Below are 25,137 nucleotides of genomic sequence, written 5' to 3' on the forward strand. Positions count from 1 at the left end.
GATCGCATTTAACAGACAAAAAATCTTGTTCTAATAAAATAATCGTGTTCTGCTATACATCTATTTTAAAACTAGGTGAACGACATAGCTGTAATAAAGTCAGAAACCTATTTCGATAACCAGAAAACAAACGAAACATACTCATTACTGGCAATATATCGTATATTCTGTTAATAACAAAAATTTTATTCATAAATCAATTGCTTTCAATATATAAAGTTTTTATCTGCCAATCTATTCATTATAGCTATAAAATCGAAATTCATTATATTTTGTTTTTTATGTTTCATCAGAAATAAACCACAAGTCAAACAAGTCACTTAATACCTATAGCATAAAGATGCCTATTTCAAATATATATGATTTTTACCGCCTCGTAAGATTTACGCACAATGCTTTATCATGCAACTTTGTTATACCTTTGCTTGCACAGCTGCTAAAACTATGACATTAAAGATACAAATGTTAAATGTTAAAAAAAAAGTTCCTTTCCACCTTCTTCTTGAATCGTATCCCTTATCACCGAAGATCGTGACACTTTGTGGAAAATTTCTCCTGCACTATGTATTGTTAATCTGTGCCAGTCTTGGGCGCTACGTATTGCTTGGGCTATCGAGCCTGGTACGGACCTGATCGGGCCAGCGCATGAGGTTGCAACCTCGTAGTCCATCCACTTAACGGAGATGATAAGTTTTTCCAGTTGTAACCGTCTTTCCTAGCAATGCAGCCTTATATTAAAAACCTGAAGAATTTCGTAAAAAAATATTTTGTTTCTGGTTAATTCAAGCGTCATTCTTTCGTAGTTCTATTACTTTATTGTTTTTAAAATAACTTTCATATAAATTCTTTTAGACTGTCATTTCTAGATTACACTTCTTCCTCCTCTCAAACCTTCCAAAGTCATTGACCTCCTTAAACTCACTCAAATCTCTCCTCACTTCAATTAGATGAAAATAGAAGGTTTCCCCAAAAAAGGGTTTTATTTGGGCGAAACCTTCTATTTTAGGATTTATTACCTAATCATTGTAAGATAACAGGAACTATATGATCCAAAGTAGCAGCATATCCGATAGATAAGACATCGACGGGTTATTTTTATTTAGACAATTACGTAATAAAGATGAAGGCTGTGACATCTACCCGTTTTCAGTTTGTAGTTATTGTTGTAATGGAAAAGCTGTGTTTAACCCTCGCAAGCTGCACTCAGGTAACGTGTTATGTTTTAAAGTTTTCTTTTTCATCATAACTTGTATAGAAAGATAAATTGACTTGTTAATAATGGAATATGCGTATAATTCTGTCCGAAACAGATTTAAGGAGAAAACATGTTAATTTGTATTTGTAACGACGATAAAAAAGGCGTTAACTTGTTATTTGTTTTGTTTTATGCCAAAGTATTAAGACCGACTATGAAGGTTGCTATCATATCCCTACAACAGTTAAGCTGTAAACAACAAGAAAGCGCCCAACGTAAAGTACGTACGTATAAAAGCAAAGTAATTACAGCACTAGCCCACTCGTCTGCATCGTCATTATTCATCGTTTTACGACTCCATGAGGTATAAATATTAAAGTTGAGTCGTATAGATGAATTGCGAACATTTTCTTTTTAATGGTGAAGTTAAATATGGTGTGCGAGCCGAGGTCTCAACCTCGTATCTAACTCTGTATGCAGATCTCAACAAAATATACAAAAGCAAGCAGGCGCACTCGTAAATATTTATCGCCTTTTAATTAGGGACGTGAAATTACGTCGGCTACGACCGACGGCGCATCACTACACCGAACATCGAAAAGAACTCATGTCGACGGACACGTGGAATGTCGCTTAATCGCTTTGCAGTGCCGTCGTTTTACTGATCCTATAAAATATTAAAGATAACAACGAGTGACTTGGACGGCTGCGACGAAAGGAACCGGGGTCGGTGATTGGAAGTTTATGGCATTCGCTTCGATAAAGTTAGACGCTGCGTGCACGGCGGCGAGCCAATTGTGCGGGACAGGCAGCGCTGCGATGCGAGGCGAGAGGTGCTAATTATCAAATGCAAGACCGACTCGGCCAAATTGAAACTATTGAAACAATATACCCGTGTTGGCTTTTCCAATTTCAAAGTTTGCGGAACGACTGCGTAACGAAGGCCGAGGAGGCTATGCAAATGGAACGATGCCGAAAACTCAAGTAAGTATTTTAATGGTCTTGCGTCATCGACATTTCAAACTTGATTTTTTATTATCACTTGGCATGTATACAACCGTGAGCCTTGATATGTTAATCAAACAATAGGCTAAAATCAAACAACCGCAACACACGATCAATAAAGTTTGTCTTTAAGCAAATAAAAATAAGCTTCAAACTTTTTGATATTGCCACATAAGTGCCTGATCCGTTATTACAAAAGAGGAAATATAATTGCTGTCTTCAAAACATTACACGATAATATATTTAGACATCTGTTTACACATTAAAACATATTTTAGTACAATATCACTGTAATAATAAAAATATTATAGATACAGTGAAAATGATTACTTCCCGGTACATTGTGTATCTTTTTCATACAATAGACATAAACGACATCTACGTACTGTGCAACCGAATCATTTTTATATCCTCTAGAATATTAAATGTAAATATTCAAATTCGGAAGCTGATAACTGCAATCAAACTTTTTTGGGGGTATACATTTCAATTAAATTTTATTCCTCAATTCAGAGGTTGTCATAAAACTTTAGAGTTTGACGAGTAAAGCCCATTGAGAAACTCCGAATTGATATTAATTCAAATAACTCGGGTTAAAAAGTCAGGGTTTTATGTGAGTTGTAAAAGTTTATTGTAGGGCTTTGTGGCGAGTCGGACGCGCCGATAGGCCTTCGCCGACCGATGACGGAACCCGTGCCGCTTTGTACAACGTGCGTCGGCGCGCTTACATTGTCTTATCTGCAGCACAATGCCGGCCCGCGGGCGCGCGTTTATACTACGTGATAACTTCCTATAATACATTAATAACTGCCCTATAAAACAGCTTCTAAAGAAAGATCCTATTGCCAATAAAAATATGATGTAGTTATTACCCGCACACGTCTGCAATCGCAGTCGTACGTAGAGCTCTTCAAACACTTTAGCATTACTCACTGATTTGCATGTAAATTTAAAAAAACTGTTCGTGGATTATTTCACCAATTTGATAAGATACTTATAAAATATTAAACGAGTCTATTGTACAGTATGCATACGAAAGCGTAATAAATATTAAATATAGTAGTAAACAGAAAATAAAGTCATTTTAAGCACTTTGCCTACCACATTAATAAATATAGAAAAGCCACATTAAACACGTATTGTTAACGTGGAATGAAAACTTTATTAATCATTATTAAATCTAGATGCGGTTGTAGATTTACAAGAATTAAAGGGAATTATAATATTTTTTATGTTAATGTCAAACGAAAAAAAAACCTTTTTAAAGAAGCATTGGATATAGTTAACAGACTGTAGATATAATCATCATCATAGTCATCGTTTCAGCCGTTTTCAGTAGGATGTTCACTGATGTACGTAGACCTGCGACTCAGATTACAAATCGCAACAAGAAAATAGATTTCGTAATTGATGTTGGTGTAAAAAGCTGTGATTTGAATTTCATAACCAAGTTTTCATAAACGAAATGGTTCAGATATTTTTTTTCAAAAATATAAAAAGAAATTTAAATGTGTGCCCACTAACAAAATAAATGGCTTGCATAAAACCATTTTTATAATAATTTGCTATTAACCTGTTTTTTGAGGATTGTTTACATAGTATATCAAATGTCAAAATTGGTTTATCTTATTTTTACTCCTTTGCATATTAAATAAATCAAGGAAGTTAAGTTCAGAAATAATGATGGTTAACATCTACTTACCGATTACAGATTCAGGCAATATATCCTTTAATCTTAATAGACCACATTAACAATTAGATAACTGTAACATTAGTTCACAGCACAATTCGGGCACATTTTATAATTTTACAGTACTACTGGACACAAATTTAAAATTATATAAATAGGTTATCTGTCAATTATAAATATAGTTCAGAGCAAATTATATATTGTACGTTTTTAATATAATAATGTAATTTATACTTTATGTTGTAATAAATTATCACGTATCAAAAATCTGTGCAGGCGTGCCAACAGTATGAGCAACTACCACAAACTCGACCACACTACACTTCATTAGCATGTACACAAAACGACATTAACCACCAATGTAATAAAGCTGCTATCGAAAAGCGACCTTATCCCTTTTAGAATACAGTTGCATTGTTTTTATCACGTTATATAATTTTTCTATTACAATTTAGAAGATTGTAAATTCTGTGCCGCAGTCATAAGGTTTATTTTCTAATATTAGAAGGTACAGAAACCATCTTACAGGCAAGTCGATTAGACTCCGCCTCTAGCGTATTGACAAAGAAACGGATTGGCGGCGCCTTCTGGGCGCTACTGAGACAATCCTGCGCAACTCACTGACGGACGCTCGAATCATGAGTGATGTTAGAATTTATACTATTATTCTTAACAAACTAATTTTGTTTGCTTTTATGAACATTTAAAATAAGGAGTTAGTTGATTTTAAATTTTTAGCTCACATATTGCATTGTATAGACAAATCGTCCTTATTAAAACTATCTTGAATCGCTTACATGAAAAAAAAGTTTCTTCTCCAAATAAAAGTTTTCATTTCATATAAAATTTTCATTCATGTACAAAACTGTAAACTTCACTAAATTTTAAATACGTATATTGATTAAGATTATTGCAACTATGTATAAAGTGATTGGAAACAAGTAGTTCTTAAAAGGGGTAAATCTCCTCGCTTTCAATTAATGTAAGGTAGACCCTATCCAAAATCGGTGTTTTCAGAAATAATAGTTAAATTGATCGGAGATGAGTTAAAGCTGAATGTTCACTTTATTGGTAGTGATTAGAAATAGATGTAAAATCTTTAAAGTTTTTTTTTTTCAAATAAATATGCTATAAATTCACCCCGTTATAGCTTTTACGATTGTTACATTACAACTTGTATAAGGAAAAATAAAATAATGTTACACATTTATTGCACCGGTAAACTTGGCAAAGTCGATTTTTTTATTTAGTTAATATTACAATTGAAACCGCGTCATCTCATAATAAGGTGCATATTTAAAGTTTCCTATAACGAATCACAAGAATCTTTTTAATCGTTATCGTTGAATATAACTGTTGATGTAAAGTATAATAAAATAAATATACACAAATTTAATTTCCATGTTGTGCTATATATATTATCTCAAAAACTTGTTGTTTTTTATTCATTAATTATTGTTTAATTTAAAACTGAAGCTAGTATTTTAATTGTGCAATGTTGTATTATCGCTACAAAAATATTCATGTAGACGTGCCCTGAAAACAATAAATAATATCATTTTTAATCTTAATTAGAATGTTCATAATTAAAATAATTTTATGTAATACTCAAATTAAATTAAAGAAAAAGGTGAGCAATGCCTGAATATTATAAATTTAAAGGGCGTGTCTAAATTATTCACCATTTAAAAAAATCGTGCAATACATTTTTCTAACACAAATCACTTTATTCTGTATCGCAAGCAAAAAAAACTTATTTTTGCTATACTAATTACTTAAAATGAATTAGATTTTTATTATTATTACATTTTGATTACGTTGCACAAACATCAACGTGGCCAATGTTCAATTAATAATTATAAAATAATTTAATTTGGATATGAACATACTCTTATGTAATACAATTTTACATGTATACAATTCTTATAATATAAAACTGCATTTCTAGAACCTTTTTAAAAAAAGAAAAATTTATTTTAGACGGCAATAAAATGTATTGGATGGTGTTTGTGACAAAGTCACCTGTTTGCGTAGATAACTGAACGCCGTTCTATAGGCGGACGAAATAGGTAGGCAGCTTTCACAACGGACCGTCTCTAGCTTGACGTACGTCACGGCACCGAGGAGCTGTTTGCAGGCACCTAGTCAGCATTCCATCGCCGCCTCACCCAGTTACGGTCTGCCGGCCGGCCGAGTGCTAATTGGAAAAGGAAACCTCAAACAACGGGCGAGCTCAATGCTCTCCACAGAAACGTTTCATTTTTAAACACTCGACCGTTATAAGCTATCGTTACAACGTACTTCTGTTTACACCAACAGCGTAACTAACACTTATTTCGAAAACATGTAATAATTGTAAATAATTCAAAAAATAATATTATTCGATAAATAATTCAAAAACAGATAAACTATTTTTTTGTGAATTTTTGTTCTCTTTATGAATATAGCACGTAATCTCACCTTAAAAAACATAACAGTCGGAAAATATTCTCTACTAAAGATATCTCTAAAATATTATCTTACGTCATCAAAAACTAATCATAATCTATATTACTACACTTATCTCAATATATTGTCATTCATTAATATAATTTAGAATTCGGTAATTCTTCCTACGGTTGTGATAAAAAGTTATTTATTGTTTTGTAATATTACAGTAAAATAATATTCAATGATAACAAATTTTTGTGGCGATATTTTGGTCTGTACATACCTCTCGTACGAGGTTTATTTAAACTTCCCTGTCCCTTCTCAGAAACTACTGGACCCCAATTTCATTTAATTCGTCTGTTTGTTCAAAATATTACTCTAGTTAAACATTAGACTCGCCTTGCGGCTGCTGCATACGGAGAACCTATATTTAAGTGTATCGGTGGAGAAAAATATCCTGAAATTACAAAGTTTTATTTTGTTTAAAAGAAAATATGTACTACTTTTCAATAATCCTCTCCAATCTTTAAAATAATAGATAAGTAAATTACATATCTGCCCTACGATTCATCGTATGCTGTTTTACTAGGAGGTACTTAGTAACACAGGATGATTGGTTATAGGTGTAAAAGATTTAAACGAGTGAATTGTAATAAATTGAAAAATCTATGCATAGCTTATTTATAACAAAAAAGTTTTAAAGCGTTTACACCTCTTTCCAATCTCTCTGTATAAAGTCATCACTTTGAAACATTAATTTATGTAATTTTGCTATTGTAATCCGCTATGCTAATAACTTCTGGCAGTGGTAGAACAAAGTCAGTAGTAACAGATAGCAAACAATGAATAATTTTATTATGTTATAATCGGAATTTCGACAACGCCTTTTCTTACTAAATAATAAAAATTATATTTATTATTTCTAAATACCTTAATTTTTATAGGGTGTATTACGCATTAATTGACAGCAATGAGCTAAACATTCACCCCTTTAGAAAATTCGTGTCTCCAATGTTACGTACCAGCGTTATGTACCATACGGAGTATTGTTCAAGTGTTTAGTTTAAGACTGCTGATATATTAATAAAAAAGAAACTTTTAAAGTAAACAATTGTACGACGAAAGCAATCTGCCTTTTGCACCAACAGGCTAAGGTCCGAGGCGGGGAAGCACGAGTGTACTTACACGTACAAACTCCGGCGCAGCTATGTTTATTCGGAGCCCAGTGCTAACTCCGCCGTTTAAACACTACGTGCTAGCAGGGCATGAATTAACTTTTCATATAAATAAAATTCACGCTACTCTAAACTCCTGAAATTAACACCTTGGCGTAAATACTATTTAGTCTCGTTATCTCACACCATATCTGTCTTCTTCGGATAGAATACGTAATAAGTGGATTAAGAGATTACGGACGCATATGGTAAGTGTAGTTATTTATAGCTTTTTTTAAATTAGCGTCTTTTGATGATCATAAATAGCACATATTTATATTAGAACTACCAATGTTAATATATAATAATACTGATAATGGATCTTCTGAAATATTGATTTAAACTCATTTATCCTCTCTTCAATAACTCTGAGGTAATCTACACTATAAAAGTTTTTAAAACTTTCATTGGGTTTCAAGAAAAAACGCAGAAGGTCTTTAGCCCCGGTCTCTTTGCACGAACTTTGTAGTTTCACTATTTCATATATAAATTACTGCAAAATTTTTGTGACAGCACTTATACTACTGCTTAAATGGAAATTGCAATTTCCTTGGTTACTGTCTGACCGGAGGTATCCCAGCAATAGAGGACTGAGACTTATGACCGCAGTTCATGGGCTAGATTCCCAGGATACTATCTTATATAATTCACACTTTGCTTATTAATATATAGAATTACTCACAATCAAGTTTCTAGGTGATGAACAGCAGCGTTCTCTGTGTAACATAATACCGCACTGGGATCGCCAACCCGCCTGCCAAGTGTGGCGATTATGGCATGTTCCCCCTTATAAGTATTTAGAAGAGGTCTATGACATGCAGTAGGCTTCTATGAGCTTAAGAGACGATGATTTTCTGTCTAAAAGCACTTTTAGACAGTGTATATCGGATACACACTTTTCAAGTGCGAAATAAAGGCATTTGCACTGTTAGTGTGACTCTACATTGATGATTTTTTAGTTATATCACATTTGAAAACATTAGAAAAATTAAGCACCACGGAAATCAATCATTCTACTATACAAGTTAATTGGTAATAGGTGTAAAAGTGTAGAAAGGGAGAATGTATAATTGCATTTTCTGTCAATTGATACACGGTACACTCTATCCAAGAATCAATGGTGTAAGAAATTATAAATAACAAAAACAAATATTTATTATTTAATACCTGTCTCTACAAACTTTATACTATCAAAAGTTACTGGTCTGTGACATTCCAATAAAAAAAAATAATGCAATGTATTTCAAAGTGGTCACTTTACAAAGTGTGATAAGAAAGAGGGTAATATCTTTCAAGCTTTTTGCTGACAAATTACCTTGTATACTAGCGGGTGCCCTATTAATATGTACTCGTACTGTACGTTTACGTGTTACGTGGCAAAGATTTAGGTTCGGTTCTACTGGATTTTAAAACTGTTCTAAAATTTTGATATTTTATTTATTTAATTAATGAAAACCATACAAAATACGGGCTAATAATAAATATGAGGAGTAAAAAATAAATTGTATAACTGTCACATTTCGTAAATAGTATTTGATACTAACATAGATTATAGTTATGTCCTCAATGAACTGTCGCTCAGAAATCTAATTTGCATTAACATTGTTAACAATTTTCAACGTTTGAAAATCTCCATTGCGACTCAAAAATTCTCAATATATCACGTTTCATTATTTGCTAATAAATGAATCAACGCAATTTCTTTCTCACATACTTGTTAAGATAGATAAACAATTGACTAAACGCTATATTAATAGCTCAGCCATTTGATTTTAGCAAATAACCGCTATGTTTAACATCGATGTGCTTAACACACGAATAGTATCACCTGTTAACCGCAAGGTATATGTGAGAAAAAGTAATTACTTTTTTTAATTAAACAAAATTTAATGTAATGACACTTCACTTGTTTTCTTCGCAGTGCTCAATTTGCACCAAATATTTTAAAGACATTTGCTAAGCCGTTAACGAGGCGTTAAAGATAGCGGTTTCGAATTTACTTCATAGAAAATCAACGTTTCCCACCTAGATTTTGTACAAACTCTAAAATTTAAATGTTATTTTAGGGTATCCGTACAGTTAAATACTTAATGCTAACTCAATTTCGTGAACTTAAACTATTAGTCTTTAATAATTCAAAAAAGGCTTTCTTAAATATCTTTTAGTTTTTTTTTTAGTATTAATGTAGGTGCATTATTATTGATAACAAAATTTTTCTTTCATCATTCACAGAAGCTATTTGTAGTTATAGAACTGATGATTAAATTATGACATCATCGTATGCCTCAACGAAAATCTAAAATAAACAATTACGTGTGTTTGTTTTGTCATGTCTACTTTTTTCAGTTTTATACGTAATATTGTGAAAAAATAATGACAATTTATATCTGCCGGACCCAAAGTAACTTACTAAATATTAAAAATACTTTCGCACCGCTCGAACATTGCTCTCACTGACTCGGATTTTCTGTTAACTCTACCTACTGCCTGCCTCGGCTTTACGATTCCGTACGTAAACTTATAAACAAGACTTGCCGCGTCTCCGCCATGCCCGTCCACTTTTGTGTTTAAACATGCGTTTAAACATAGTGACATGAAACGTGTTCGATAATTATTGGAAGGATCAATAACGCTACGCAAGTATTCGTGGTTAGCAAACAATTACATTTTACGACTGTCGCCTTTCGGGTTGCTCTTTGCGTTTCTATTTGAATCTAAATTTCAAACTCGGTTTACTTTAAATACGTTCACACGATTGCTTTTTAAACTTTTAAAGATAGTTATTTTTAACATGCAGCACCCGATGACTATCTTTTTTTATTTCAATGGAAAATAAATACAATTTAAAAATTTATAGTATTTTATTATAAAATAAATTTGAGTTAATAAATATTTCACAATCTGAAGCCGCTTTTTTTTATTAAATCACGAAATTCGAAATGTACAAGGGTTTATCTAATATACATTTGGTCTACGGCAGTGTAATGCCGTTTTTCGGTATAAAGCAAAGTTTATTGGAATCATTTAATATATACAATGGGTACTCTCAAAGTAAGCTTCATTTATTCTACTTCTTGTATGAGAAGCAAAATAATTTCGCAGAGTTAAAGAAAGAAATGTAATGAATTTCAGCATTAGTAATACAGACAAAAAAATTGTAACGTTAATACCTTCATACAACATATTTTAGAAAACAAAAGAATTAAAAGGAGTATAAACTCACCACGAGAATGGAGAAATTTTTAAATAATAATATTAATTGAAATAAGGAATGAAAAAGTGGTTGCATCGCCGCTATTTTTCTGTTCGTTGTAAGTAAAATATTAATAATAAAGCAAAAATATCATCGTGGGAGGCATTATGCAAATCGCCTTACCTGTAACCCTAGCAGTGACCAAGACAAACACACCTTGTCCTGGCTGTCTCCGGTTTGCTTAGGTTTACGACACGTGTGTAAAACACGATTATTTCTGTGACCATTAAAGGTGCCGAATGGCGACAACAATCCGTAACAGAGGCGACGCCGCCGAATAACAATACCAAAACAAATTTATTTAGTTAGTGTTTCAATTTTTTTATTGCGAATTCCTTTGTAATGTCTATGTAAAACATTATCGGATGTTTTTTTTAAATACAAATACTCCAATGTTCTACTAGAAAACTATACGTTTTCTCTGTCTAACTTATGGGCATTAATCATAATATCGATCAGGATTAAAGTGTGAAAACAATATAGACGTTAAATAATCTTCTTCTTCTTATTTTTAGCTGACTAGACGTCCACTATTACCCGCAGGGCAAAGACCTCCTCCAAAGATAGCCGCAATGACCGGTCTTACGCTGCTCGCATACGACTTCCCACGATCTTAACTATGTCGTCGATCTTCCTAGTGAGAAACCTACCTGCCGGCTCGTGGTCGTCGTTCGAGAACTTTTCAGACACAACAGCCATCGGTTGCAAGAACGAAGTGCACCGCCCACTGCCACTTCACGTGAGAAATTTATAGACTTACGTCAGAAGTTGGTTAGTTTGCGGTTCTCCCCATTTCTGATTCAATCTCGCAGCGAAACATCAGGTTTATGTAGTTAAGTAATACCTGTGTAATGATAAGGATAATTCTAAATTTGTAAGTTATAAAAGCTAGTACAGATTAGCAAGTTCAAGCGCATAGAACAGATTGCCACTGGGATCTTAATGTTCTGGAACGGTGACAACAGGCCGGTTAACGCAATGTAGGACGTCCATGTGCAAGGTGGATAGACGTCGTACCGATAGCGCTGGATGTAGGCCACTGTTCAACCGGTCCTATTGAAAATCTATTGGGGAGACTTATCCAGTAGTGAATGCCCTTCGGCTGAAAAGATGATAATGATGAAAAGTTAGAGATAAATATTTGCGTCCGGGATTTTGCCGGGATACTTTTTCAGGACGAAGGTATTTGAAAATTGTGTACTTGGATTGAAAGCGTTTGCGGAAAATCCAACTACTACCGTCAACTATGTGCTACAGAACCGCCCTCTAAAGTGTTAGTATTTCGTATATACTGTTATGCATTGTTCGATTGTCGCCATACTCCGATTCGAAGACGATGCTTAAAACGTGTCACTCCGCCAGCAGCGCAAAATCGTGTGAACGCATGATATGCCCTCGTAAGACCCGCTTCATTTCGTGCTTTACCTGTAACAATAAGTAGGATCGTTTCTTTATTACTACTACATTCTATATCGTAAAAAATGTATACAGATTTCTTCAATCATACGAACTTATTTGGGCCGTTTTCTAAACATATTTCAGTTTTCTATTATTCATATAAATGAAATACAAATTTCGAGTTATTCTTTATTGTTACCCGATATTTGCTCCTAAGCCGCCAATAGTAATGTAGCAAAAGATTAATCACATTTGAGGGATGGCTTTTAAATTGCGTTGGTTAAGTTTTAGTCGTCCTCTACAATCCTACCATCCGTCCATACTGACTTTTACCTAATCAGGCCATTTAGATTTACCAAAACGGTTAAGTTATATAAGTTCGTAGCTTTCATAGGTATAATTTTACTCTCTTTACTTAACATTACTCTTCAGAAATTTTACAAGACATCCAAAATCTTTTAAAACATTTTAACAAAAATTCCATATTCCCTGATACCGTAAGATATTTCATAATATCAATATAACAGCATTATATTAATCGATTTTTGATACAATATTTATCATTGCGACACGCGCGATATATTGGACTGTTAGTTTTTATTATTATAGAATATTTTTATAGGATTACGATATGTTATTCCTTTATTTATCAATATTATTGTTTTTGCAACGCACAAGTTCTAATTTTGTTATAACACCTTTCTTTTGTCAATAAACGTATTTTAAGCACATACGTATTTATTTCCTAGTATAAATTAAAAATAATTGAAAGTATATACATATTAATAACAATAATACTTATTACTATTCATATTCTCATCATTTCACACTAATTTCACATAGTTTTTCATTTTATAACTTCCTTATTTAGATGCAATTTTAGCATTAATTTTCCACACTTAGGTACTACTTTAATATTTGTTTGACCTTTTGAATATTTCATCCTCGCATATCCACTTATTAACTAGATGGAAACCTATTATTAACCTATTATGTTACAAACATGTTTGGACAAAGTTATAAATAGTCAATAGTAACATTACATTTTGTATTTATATATATTTACATGCATTAAAAAATAAGCTGTACTGTCATTATACGATTAATCAATAGAAAGAGAAGCTAAAACATCGCGTATCTGTGTAGTTTAAATATGATATATTTATAAATTTCCAATTTTTGGGCATCCTTATCGCACCCATAATGATTACACGCAAACTTATGTATCTACATGATTCAATAATCGTTCAGCAACCAATAAAAGTTTGACCAGACGTCAAGTTTATTGACACATAAAATGTCGCCTGAAGAATAAATTCATCGCATAGGGTGGAATGTAGATGAAAGAGGAGCCACTTGATTTGGTGAAGTTTATACGTAGATTATCGTTTGATTCAACATGTCGAATTAAATTCATCTATGATTTTACAACAGAAAAATTAGTAGCTACTAGTCATTATCATTTCAGCCATGGGACGTTTAATGTTGCCAGCAGTGGATGTACTTCAGCTATTAGAATGGAGGCATACTACTAATCTTCTTTTTTTAAGTCGATAGACGGAAGGCATAGGCCTTATTCAAAGGTTGCCAAGACGACCGGTCATTGATGTCTAATGTCCACAAAGCGCCTATTCAAGTAGTTGTCGGAGATACTACCCTTGAGGTTGTAGACGCTAATATTTACCAGTGAGCTGGACTGTTTGCATCCAGCTTGGTAAATCTAATATTGAAAAAGAGATCACTCGCTAAATCCAATTTGGATCTGACAATTTCTAAAGACGATGGTCTTACACTAATGTATGTTGCCAGTGATGACATACGAATCCGAGAACGTGAACGCTTGTGATGGGCCTCATAAGAAAGCTCAATCACTTAGAGAGCAATGGATAGGGTTATACTGTTTCGCTACATCGAATCAGAAATGAGATCCGCAGAAAAACCAAGGTCACCGACGTATGTCGAAGTATTGCACGACTGAAGTGGCAGTGGTGGCCACTAGCTGGTAAGCGACGCGTGGGTAGGCCTCCCACTAGGTGGACCGACAATAGTCAAGTTCGCGGGAAGCTACTAGTTGTAGAATAAAAATGTAAAAATGTAAATTAAAAAATACTGGTAATATTGATGCATATATTTTCCTTTGTTAACATTAAAAATTAAAAAAGTTTGGATATCTGCATTTATATTAAATCAGTAAGTGATCATGCACTACTCTGCGAGTGTCCATTAAATATAACAAATCCGCCCTTAAGAGCACAACAAAACATACTTAAAATTATAAACATATACAATTCGCCGTTTTAGACACAGAAATTTTGAAAAATTGTAATCACCATAACCATTTTCTCTTGCTCTTAAACATACGAGAATTTTACACCGCCTGTAAAGTAACATCACTGCCATTTAACTGCAAATAACCCATTGAATACAAATTTTATTCGTGATTATACAAATTAAGCCTTAATACAATTTCTATTAAATAGGACTCCAGAGCTTTGAAATAAACAAAGAAATTAAATGCAGGCAACAACGATCACCATATTTTTATCGTACAAAAAGTAAAAGCCAGATATATACTTGTACAACTCCTTGGGTCACATGGACAAGGAACAGTTTACAGTCTATGTTTGGCAAAGACATACATAGATTAAACAAACTTTATTTCTCATCACAGGTCTACACATCTCATATGTCAGTTCTTGTGTTTAATTATTACACATACATTTTCATAATTCCATGAAATCAATTTAAAAACATAGATCATGTTTCCGACAAGTTGACGTTATCAAATAAACAACTCTGAATTTGTTTCCTTGACATATAGCCTAACATCATGCATAAAGAATACTAAGAAAAAACCATTATGGTACAATCACCCACCACATATATTACTGAAACCTAGTCATTAACAAAATATTTGTTACATTATTTTATAATTTTATTAAAACAACCACCCAAATCATCTTGTAAATTTATTGATCTGTTGTAATAAGCAAACGAGGTCGAAGTCGTTTTATACGTGCCGACTTTAAGAAATAATTATATCTTATAAATAATTTCCCAGAAAAAAAAACAAAACATGGGAGTTAAAAATTTAAAATTTTCTCAAGCCAGCAAACGTAGCTTCTTTAAAGCAGCACTCACGTGAAATGCGGTGACAATCTTTAAGTATTAGTTTATAGATTGATAGTTATGTGAATTTGTAATAATCATGGCAGTGATATTAATTAATGTCGAAAATCTGGATTTAAATACATATCCCACATTCTGGTTCACATTTAAAGATAATACTTGTTACAATAAATCTTAAACATGTCCAGAATAGCACAATATTGAGATAGCCAATAATTAAATATATATATTTCTGAAGTGAAAACCCTGTAGTTATTTCTAGCATTGTGATTTAATCGATTTACAAATTATTCACAAGCCCTTTCCTATCACATACACCGCTATAATAATGCCACATATTTCTGTTAATATTTTTAAATAACATACATTCCTTTTAAGAATTTAAATTCACTAATGTAGTAAAAAGGATTTAAAGTTTGAAATAAAATTGCACTTAAGTTGTTACACATATTGTTTATTAATAAACAATATATAATGCAAGCAGGCCTTATACCGCAGCTGCCTGTTTATCACTTTATGTTAAGAGTAAAATGCATTTTAAATAAACATAATTTTACCACAACATTAAGCATATGAACCTCAAGAATTTCACTTCTAGTACTAACATGAGATATTTAATAACACAGTATTCAAATAATTTGGGTGCATTGCTTTTGTTGGAAAATTAAATATTTATAAAGAAACAGTAAACATTTTTAACAAAAATGGTAAATAACACATTGAAAACTGTTGACTGTTAATGCAGTTTTTATACTTCAAGGCTCATTTACTTACAGTGCGTTTAGATAAAACTATTGACCGACGTCAGAATCTGATCCGAGAACGTTGCGTTCGTTCTGAACTCTGGCAAATGTGCCACTCTGCTCATGTAGTAGTTAATCTATTTTAGATTCATTTTATCATGATAAAAATGTACAAAGTAGATGCAAGATGTGAGCTTAAGCTGAAGCAGAATTCAAATTCGCCTCATTCCTCAGTAATCGGACCCGGCGGTGCCACAATACGCACTAATTTTAAGCGAGCATTCTATGGGAGCGCAATTCATCGAATCAATTTAATTACCCAAGCAATACAGTCAAACGTGGCGCAACTTCACAAACAAAAGAATTTAACCGTTTGAGTCACAAGCAGCAGGATCTGAATAAGAATTGTTAAGTAGCTGACGCTACTATATAACACACAACTCCTTTTAACGAAAATAGTATATTTTACAAAAGGTATAACAGTACTTTAATACTACAATGCCTGAAGACGCGGTGTGGCTAGGGTGGACTGACGTTATAACGAAAGTAGCCGAAAGTCGCTGAATGCGGACATCGCAAAACCAGCCATCGTGGCGATCTTTGAACGAGGCCTATGTCTTGCTGCGGGCGTTTATCGGTTGATTAGAAAAAGAAGAATAATACTATGATAATACAACAGACTACAAAATAAATATTTTTAATTTGTTTTGGATTCTTTAGCAGTGGTTTTTCATTTCTGTCTGGGACTCAAACAATTAAAATGCTTTGCACTTGTTACGGCGTTTACTAAGGAAGTATAGTATTAATCTGTTTGATGTTTAATCCTTAGAGGAAGTGTCCATGGGGCTGGCAGGCTGAGCGATGGCGGGCGACGGCGGCGCAGCTTGCGCCGCGAGCGTGACATGTGCAGGATGTGCGGCATGTGCAACGTGCGCGGCATGTGCGCCGTGCGCAGGGTACATCTGTGGTGCAGCCGCGTGGGGTGCGACAGGCGGCTCCAACGGCGCTGTACGGCATAACAACGCCGCCCCCGGAACTGCTGGTTTCACAAAACGCTCACTCGTTGCACGACGCGTCTGTGATCGTATAATAGTTGTATAAGTAAAATATTTATACTCTCTTTTTTATACGGTATTGTAATAACGTGGTTTTCACCCATGAGAAGAAACTTACTATAAATGATTTCAGAAAATATAACATATCTTTAAAGCAACAAAATACAAAACTCCAAAATAAAGTTGGACATTTTTTTAAAAAAAAGTAGTGATGAATGCAGATGCAGACTGCCTCCAACTGTGCTTATTGGAAATCTATGGGGGAGGCCTATGTCCGGCTGTAAACGTCTCACGGCTATAATAATGGCGAACTAGACAAACTGTGGACGATGTCATACCAATTAATACCATAGGTTATGTTCGTTAACTTTATTTTATTTTACGCATGTTTTTTATTTTATTAATTGTGTTAATGTAATAAAAGGATCAAAAATATAGTACATAGAAGTGATATAAACAATAAAAATAAGGCTTTATACATTTTTTTTGTTACAAGCACACAATCAAATAAATAATAATGAGTTTCAACTATGAGGTTAACATACAAATCTCCATTAAAAAATGAATAGTATAATATAATTAATTTTACCTGTGAGTTGAAGTGCAGATTGGGTCGCGACATAGGTAGTCCTGCAGCATTGGGCAGTAACGGTGATGCATATGGAGACAAAGGACGTGACCCACCCGGTGACGAAACACTGCGTGACCGGGCCTTCAGAAACCAAACATACATATTAATAACAATATTGAGATATGCACATATTTGGAATTATGGGCACAATTTTGTTATTTTATGAATATTGCTTGTATCTTTTGGGAAAACTATTAAATAAATCATATTGTCATATGAAAGTTTCTTAGTCAACAATATTTTCTCTGTAAATTTTACAGTACACAACCAATTAATTATTAATGAAAGTATTTAATGGATTCAGGCGTTACATTGCGGAAGTCCATCCTAAATAAGAAAGGATCAATATCTAGCCACTTCCGCTTCCGTTGTTACACCGATTAGTGCTAAACACCGAGTGTTTAGCACTAATCGGTGTAACAACTCCTGAAGATGCCCCGTGGAGAGGTGAAACACGTGTTAAGTGAATTTACGGTGGCGGTTGTGTAGTTGGCATTGTCTGTCGCATGCGCATTTACGAGCGGGCTGGCGGGCGGTGCACTTTCATGCACGACAACCACTGCATGTGCGGAAGTGGCTAGATATTGATCCTTTCTTATTAATGAAAGTTCAACTTTGGAATTTTCAATTTTAATATACAGTTATTACATTAGACAGATTTTTTACATAATTAAATTTTTTTAATCTTCTAATATTCTCTTTATTTTTTTAAAATATTCATCAATTCTATGTGGGTGATAAGAGTAATGTCATTTGTATATATATAATCTTTCTCACATCTACATGTGTCCTTTCATATGGATTCTGGCTTTTAGGATCACCAATAATTATAATGTGGATTTCTTACTTTAAAGAAGTCAAGACAATAAAATACCTAAACAGAAGTTTTAACTTGGTGAAATAATATCTTTATACTCACACTCATTGCTTCGTTAAATTGTCTTTCTTCTTCCATCTCCAATGATGACTCACTCTCGGAGAGATGTCGGCATAAAGCCTCTCGGCGTTCGACCTACGTTATCAGTTTTTAATATTTTTTATTTCAAGTATTATTTACATAAAGGATAATTGTTTTATGTCATTACTCAGGTTCTGAACATTATATATGTGCTTAATTATATGAAGAGTGCAAAGGTAAAAACATATATGACAAATTTTAAGAATCAAAATTATTTGTATCAAGGAAGACTTACAAGTCGGACAACTCTACAAAGTACACAGACTAATAATAATATTTTGATGTAAAAAAAATTAAAATAATTGTGAACAAATATAATATACTCTATGGCAGGTTGCAAAGTACATTGAAATAACACTGGATAGTTATAAAAATGTTTTGCCAAAGAATTTAACTACCTCATTTATCATTTTTTTTCGATAATTGTATTATATATCCTGTCAATAAAAAACATTTAAATTTTTATTTAAAACGATATAGATTTACTGCATAGAAATGTTGTAAATACAAACAAACCTCTTGCTGTAGTTTTCTTTGTAAGCGAAGATTCTCGTCTCGAATATATTTCTCTTCCAATGCAAAGCGATGCATTTTTTCTTTATTCTCATTTTGAGATACAGCTAATTGGTTTCTGTTAAAATTTATTTACAAATAAATGATTTATGAAGTTCTACAAAAATTATAAACAACTATCAAATTATGCACTGGTAATTTAAAAGTGTCATTGTTTTTGATTATTTATAATATAAAAATTAATATCAAATTATAGACAATGTGACTTTAATTTAGAGATATTGATTTATATTAATTATTTGCTCCACATATAAGAAATTGATAAATTATTGCTTAACATTAGTGAAAAGCTTTAGGAATTGCAGCACATTCGTTCATTCATTCATTTTATGAATATTCAGCATGTATATAGGACGAATACAGAATCAAGCCATTTCACAATACTTCTAATGCGGACAATTATTACTGTGCAAGATTTTAAGTGAAAACTTTGTTAGGTAGAAGGTAGTTGAATATTATATATTTGGATTCTAAAACGTATGTTTGCTTTGAGTGGTGTAAACCACCCTCTAAGATCTCATTCTCTTCAGTTGATATGGCATAAATCTTCATACATGGAATTTCTATTATTGACGTGTGATTTTAGGCTTAGTGACGTTTAATTTCTCTAGTTGTCTTTTGTCTACTTAATTCAATTTATTTTCAAGTAATTGATATATATCATTAGCTACATTTTTTATGGAAAATACCATCTTAAAGTAGTTTTGGACATAAAGCTGTACTGGCTATCCATTGGCACAAATAAATTAAACAAGTTCAATGAAACTGTACTTTATATTAATGATTAAACAAAAGAATTAAAAGTAAATAAGATATTTCTTGAATTACCTTCATACTAAATATACTGAGGATCAAATTAATATACAATTTTTTAATTACTATTATTAAAGAGAAAGTGTAAAATTAATAGCACACATGACCAGAGATCAGACATTTGGATGAACTGTCAAAATATTACTCCACTAATATAAAACAAATGGAGAAATTAATAAAGGCTCATATTTTCAGTCTTTACCAGCATACAAAAAGGTGTAGTTTGCCCTATGACACATAAGTGGATATACAAAAATACATAATAAACTAACACATCAACTTAATACCATAATGATGATGTTTTCATACATTCATCTCCATCATTTCCGCCGTATGACTTTCACTGCTGGACATAGGCATCTTCCATAGCTTTCATATAAGACTAGTTAAAAGTGGCCTGCATCCAAACTGTTCCGACTACCTTGAGAAGGTCATCTGTTGGTGGATGAATGTCATCTCCACTTCAGAACCTAAGGTCAGAGCAGCCATGTGACCTGTCCACTACTTATTTAACTTGCAATTTGGGTAATTTCACACTGGCATTACCATGAATTTAAAGTAAACATTGCTTACCTTAATTTTACAACTTCGGACCGCAGTGTTTGAATATGACTACTTAAATTAGAAGCTGTGTCGCCATTACTGATGTCCCTGGCAGAAAGAACCTTCATTGTTTTATTCCAGATAAATAATATAAATACTCTCAAGAGACAAGACATCAGATAAGATATATAATTAGACCAGTAATTTTATTAACTCTGCATTTTTATTACTAAGCAGGAAGATGGTACATATGAAAGGAACTATTATCATGGTGCAGAAACAATTTTTTTTAAGTTGTCATCAATTTGTGAATGTACAGGAAAGAATAACGTAACATACAAAAACATTTGTAAAGATAAATATAAAATTCATTTATTCATTAATTTTAACATGACTCTTTTTTTGCTTTGGCTATTCTGCCTACTAAGGTGTTATAGTTATGGAAAAAAGCATGAAGAAACTCCACATATACAAGCATTGGTAGCCCAGCGGCAGAGGACCGAGACTTGCGGTCGTAGGTCGAAGATTCGGTTACTGGGATACAATCTCATATAATTCACACTTTATGTGTTACTAGCTATTAGTTATATAGGATTACCACTGTCCACAAAGATCTTTCTAGAGAATAGGCAGCAGATTTCTCTGTGTACCATAATACCACACTACGATTGCCGACCCGCAAACTAAGTAAGGCGATTACGGTATATCTCCTCATAGCAATCTATGGCGAAGGCAAAACCATTGAAGTGGGCGTCTATGTGCTGAAAGATGATACTTATTTACACATATATGTACACTTTGTCAGATATAGCCTAAATGAAAACGAGATATTCAAGCAACATTATTGCCAAAGATTCTAATTATTTATTCAATAATTTTATTATTGAAGTAAGGAATTCTTGCAACATGTAGATTTTAATACATTTTTGTGACATTACTTTCAAACTGGCCAGTTCTAAAAACTTTGTGTCACCTTTGTATTATGTAGCAAAATCTAACCAGTTGGTTTTGAATTGCAGATACTTAAACCACATAGATAAGTCAGAAATACTCAAAATTCTTGTTTCTTGTCAAAATTGAATGTTCAATAAAAGTAAGATTTGAGCATAAATTAAGAAAGCCTTTTTAAAATTATAGTTGACATTGTTAAACTTTACTTTTTAATTCCAACAAAATAATTTTAGATAGCAGGGGTAGTGTTGTTTGGGTTGTATTTTGTACAGTGAGTTTTTAAATGTACAGTGGTTTGACAACACCTAGTATGTATTTGGTTAAAATCAATTCGGTTTATGATAGATTATCGATATACATTATTATAAAGTATGATAACAAATTCACCTAGGACTTGCAGGATCAGACACTGGTTGATCAAGTCTTATTTGAAGAGACCGTTTTTCGGCTTCAAGTTTATCCATTCGTTTCCAAAGTCTATTAACCAAGGCTTCTTGCTCCTGCTCTAATGTATTTTCAAGCTCTACCTGAAATAGAAATACTTTTAATGTGACTTTTAACTGTCGCTCACAACTTCGTTGACTGCAGTAACTTGATGTGCGGCAGTAATTGTTACGTTTTGTTCTTTCGCCGAGGGTACTCTGTATAATCTTAGGAAGAATAAAATGATATCTCTTCTAATGCTTTATCTAAAATTAGTATGAAAGCAACTACATACTGGATTGCGTTTTCAGTCTCAGTTTGAATCAGACAGCCTCTCTCAAACTGTTTTGTGGTTCAGAAAGGAAAAACACCTGCTTTAATAGAAAGCTGCATATTTTTAATGGCCATCACTATTGGGAACATCTCATATAGCCCCTGTCTTGGGTTCACAGGAACAGTTTTGTACTAAATAAATTTATTCACCATGTTAGGAAAGATTGCAAAATCTGCTTGTAACAAAATCAACATGAAAAAAGACAACAAGCACACTGCTTTTATTACTGTGATACTTATCCCAAAAAACTGGGGGCATATATATCTCGGCCATTGTTCTATAAAATATCATACAAAGCAAAATTACAAAGTTGAAAGATGTTTAATAAATTATGTTCGTAAAAATGTCAAGATACATTAAATACATACAAATATAAAAGTTTTGAGTGAAATTATTTTACATTGAAGGTACTAAATTTCAAGTGTTCCAAAATGACTTGAGTTGCTGGTTGGTCTACATGGAAACATCCTTGAATACAAAAGGTTTAATTTTTTTTTATTTGCTATGTACTCTGAAAATAAGGAAAAAGTATTGATTATACAATATAATTTATTGACCTTCTCTCTGCGAAGCCTTTCTAAGTTGGTTTGCTTTGCAAGTGTTTCAGCTTCAAGTTTCTCGATTTTACGCATAAGCTTGTTTACCAGACATTCTTGTTCTTGCTCCAGTGTAAGCTCCAAGCGGCATTTTTCTTGACGTAGCTGAAAATTTTTAAAAAATAAAATTATAATTTAAAAAATGTTAATAAACTGTCATTAAATTCATAAACAATCAAACAAGGATATCTGTACACTTTGTGGTTGGACATCCTGCACTGTGCTTGCTGGTTATAAACAAAATTAATGTTAAACCAATTACAATTAAAGTAATTTAATTTTTGTATTGCTGATGTTTTAAAGGTTGTGCAGAAGTCAGTGATAGGATTGAATTTTTCAATGTCAAAATGTCATAGTGCTTCTGGGTACCTTGAAACTGGTTAATTATTATTGTATTAGTGAGAATGAGTTGTTGCAGTCATGCAATGTTGTTTGGTTTTTGAATTAATAATAATGACTTGTTCCCAAATCAAAGAAGACATCCAGCATCATATATTGAAATATAGATGTTTTTTATTTAGCAATAGCCTTGCAAACCATGACAATTTTTGGCTTACTACATTAAATTATTAAGCATTTTATGCTGTATAGATATAAACTGTGTAATGTAATCTATTGAAAACTTGATAAATGGATAGATTGTTTATTGTAAAATTAAATTAATAACTTACTTGATTAAGCTTCCTAGATAAGTCATTAGTTAGACATTCCTCTTCCCTCTCATAGTGATGAGCCAAAGTCTCTTTTTCTTTTTTTAAGGCCTGAATTTTTTTTAACAATGTATTGGAAATATATTCTTCTTCTTGTTCTGCCTTAGCTTGCTGCAAAAAAAATTGTCAAAAGTATGACATAATAACCTATTCACATTTTTCATCAATTTTTAAAACTTGCTTTCTGATAAACTTATTACAAATCCATAAGCAAGCATTAAACATTTACAGTCAAGAAAAGTTGCTCTGCAGACTAACAACATGATTATGTTTGACATAGGCATGATATACTTATTTTATATTTTGTATCTAGTTTCAAAATTAATAATAACTTACAATTGAAACTGATGCCTGCCTCAAAGCACGATTTTCTTCCTGTAGGGCCTTTGTTCGCAGTTTATAAGTATCAAGTTCAACTTTCAATACTCTGTAAAGAAAATTTTTGGGTAAATACTGTATATTTCTCATTTTAGGAAATTTTCTTTTTGTAATCATTATTATTGATATTTTGTAATTAATTTCTTTGTAATGGAATTCTAAGATTAATATTTAAATTTTATTCAAAATAAAGATTTTTATTTTGATTACAAAAATTTAAAAACCGAATTATTTACTATTGCTATTTCAAAAATTAAACAATTTTTCCACAGCTTACTAGCAAATAGATAATGTACGCTTTTAAGCTTTCTTATTTAAATGTTATTCCTTTCAATTTGTTACAATCACTCAATATAATGTGTTGGATATTAAAAGTGTAACATTTTAGATATACTGAAAGTATTTGCACTTGAGGGCTTTTAAACAATTTTTTTAATTATTATGGACAAATATCTAACATCTGTTCTAATGAAAATGTAGTAATGATGTTAATGACAGTCAAATATCAATTCAGAATTTTTAACAATTAAATGGCTAAAAAATGTATTTTAATTATTTATTAATACGACAAAAGATTTTAGTAAGTCTATTGATATAGATTGTATCATTTTTCACTTTACTTAACTCCAACATCTTAACCAATACGTGTTTAAAATAAATGTGGTACCTATTTTGTTGTTGTAATGACTCTATTCTTTTTTGCAGCTGATCGCGAGAGACAGTGCTGGGAGGAAGCATTGCTCCGCCATCAAGAGAACTGGAATCGCTTTCTGATGCCGAGTCTCCCATTTTGTTTCCTATGATAAAAATTTCTTCATTAGCCGACAAAAACATTTGTTACTAGCGACGATTTAGTAAAAAAAAACTTTCAGTATACCCGGGGAAACTACTGTATCATCCATTTGCACTGCACGAAAAAGTGTGGACGGTAACAAAATGTCATCAAGTAAATAAGAAACGTTAGAAATTAGTTTCTTACAAATGACACATCAGCTGAAGAACTCAAAAATTAAATTAATGTTACCCAGATCACAATAAATTGATATTACTATTCTAATAAGCGTAAGAAACAAAAAAATAAACTTCGAATCCTAATGGTACGGTTTTGTTGCACC

The 25,137-nt window shown here is 32.4% G+C and overlaps 2 protein-coding genes across 4 annotated transcripts in view; both read right to left on the reverse strand.

The window, feature by feature from the left end:
- Positions 1-4,177, reverse strand: part of byn (brachyenteron) — a 30,802-nt gene extending 26,625 nt beyond the window's left edge. The window contains exon 1 of one of the 2 annotated variants that reach the window (XM_068774375.1): positions 3,910-4,177. The gene's annotated coding sequence lies outside the window, so the exon portion shown is untranslated. Of the gene's footprint in view, positions 1-3,902 lie in introns of both variants that reach the window. The other variant, XM_068774376.1, reaches the window with a different exon arrangement.
- Positions 4,178-14,311: 10,134 nt separating this feature from the next.
- Positions 14,312-25,137, reverse strand: LOC137930795 (coiled-coil domain-containing protein 6). 2 transcript variants are annotated; one of them, XM_068774091.1, is made up of 11 exons: positions 24,900-25,137; positions 24,690-24,819; positions 23,981-24,071; positions 23,606-23,755; positions 22,896-23,039; positions 21,969-22,108; positions 20,661-20,729; positions 19,218-19,332; positions 18,663-18,755; positions 17,702-17,824; positions 14,312-17,133 (listed from the first exon to the last, which is right to left on the reverse strand). In XM_068774091.1, the coding sequence occupies exons 1-11, from the start codon at positions 24,922-24,924 to the stop codon at positions 16,876-16,878; spliced, it is 1,338 nt and encodes a 445-aa protein (XP_068630192.1). In that variant the 5' UTR covers positions 24,925-25,137; the 3' UTR covers positions 14,312-16,875. The 2 variants fall into 2 exon arrangements, with proteins under 2 accessions (XP_068630192.1, XP_068630191.1); XM_068774090.1 differs by having other exon boundaries at positions 20,661-20,738.

This window comes from Battus philenor, unplaced genomic scaffold, assembly GCF_028537555.1.
Source record: "Battus philenor isolate CCGP_79_NKW_IND1 unplaced genomic scaffold, ilBatPhil1.0.hap1 SCAF_7, whole genome shotgun sequence".
Lineage (NCBI taxonomy): Eukaryota > Metazoa > Arthropoda > Insecta > Lepidoptera > Papilionidae > Battus > Battus philenor.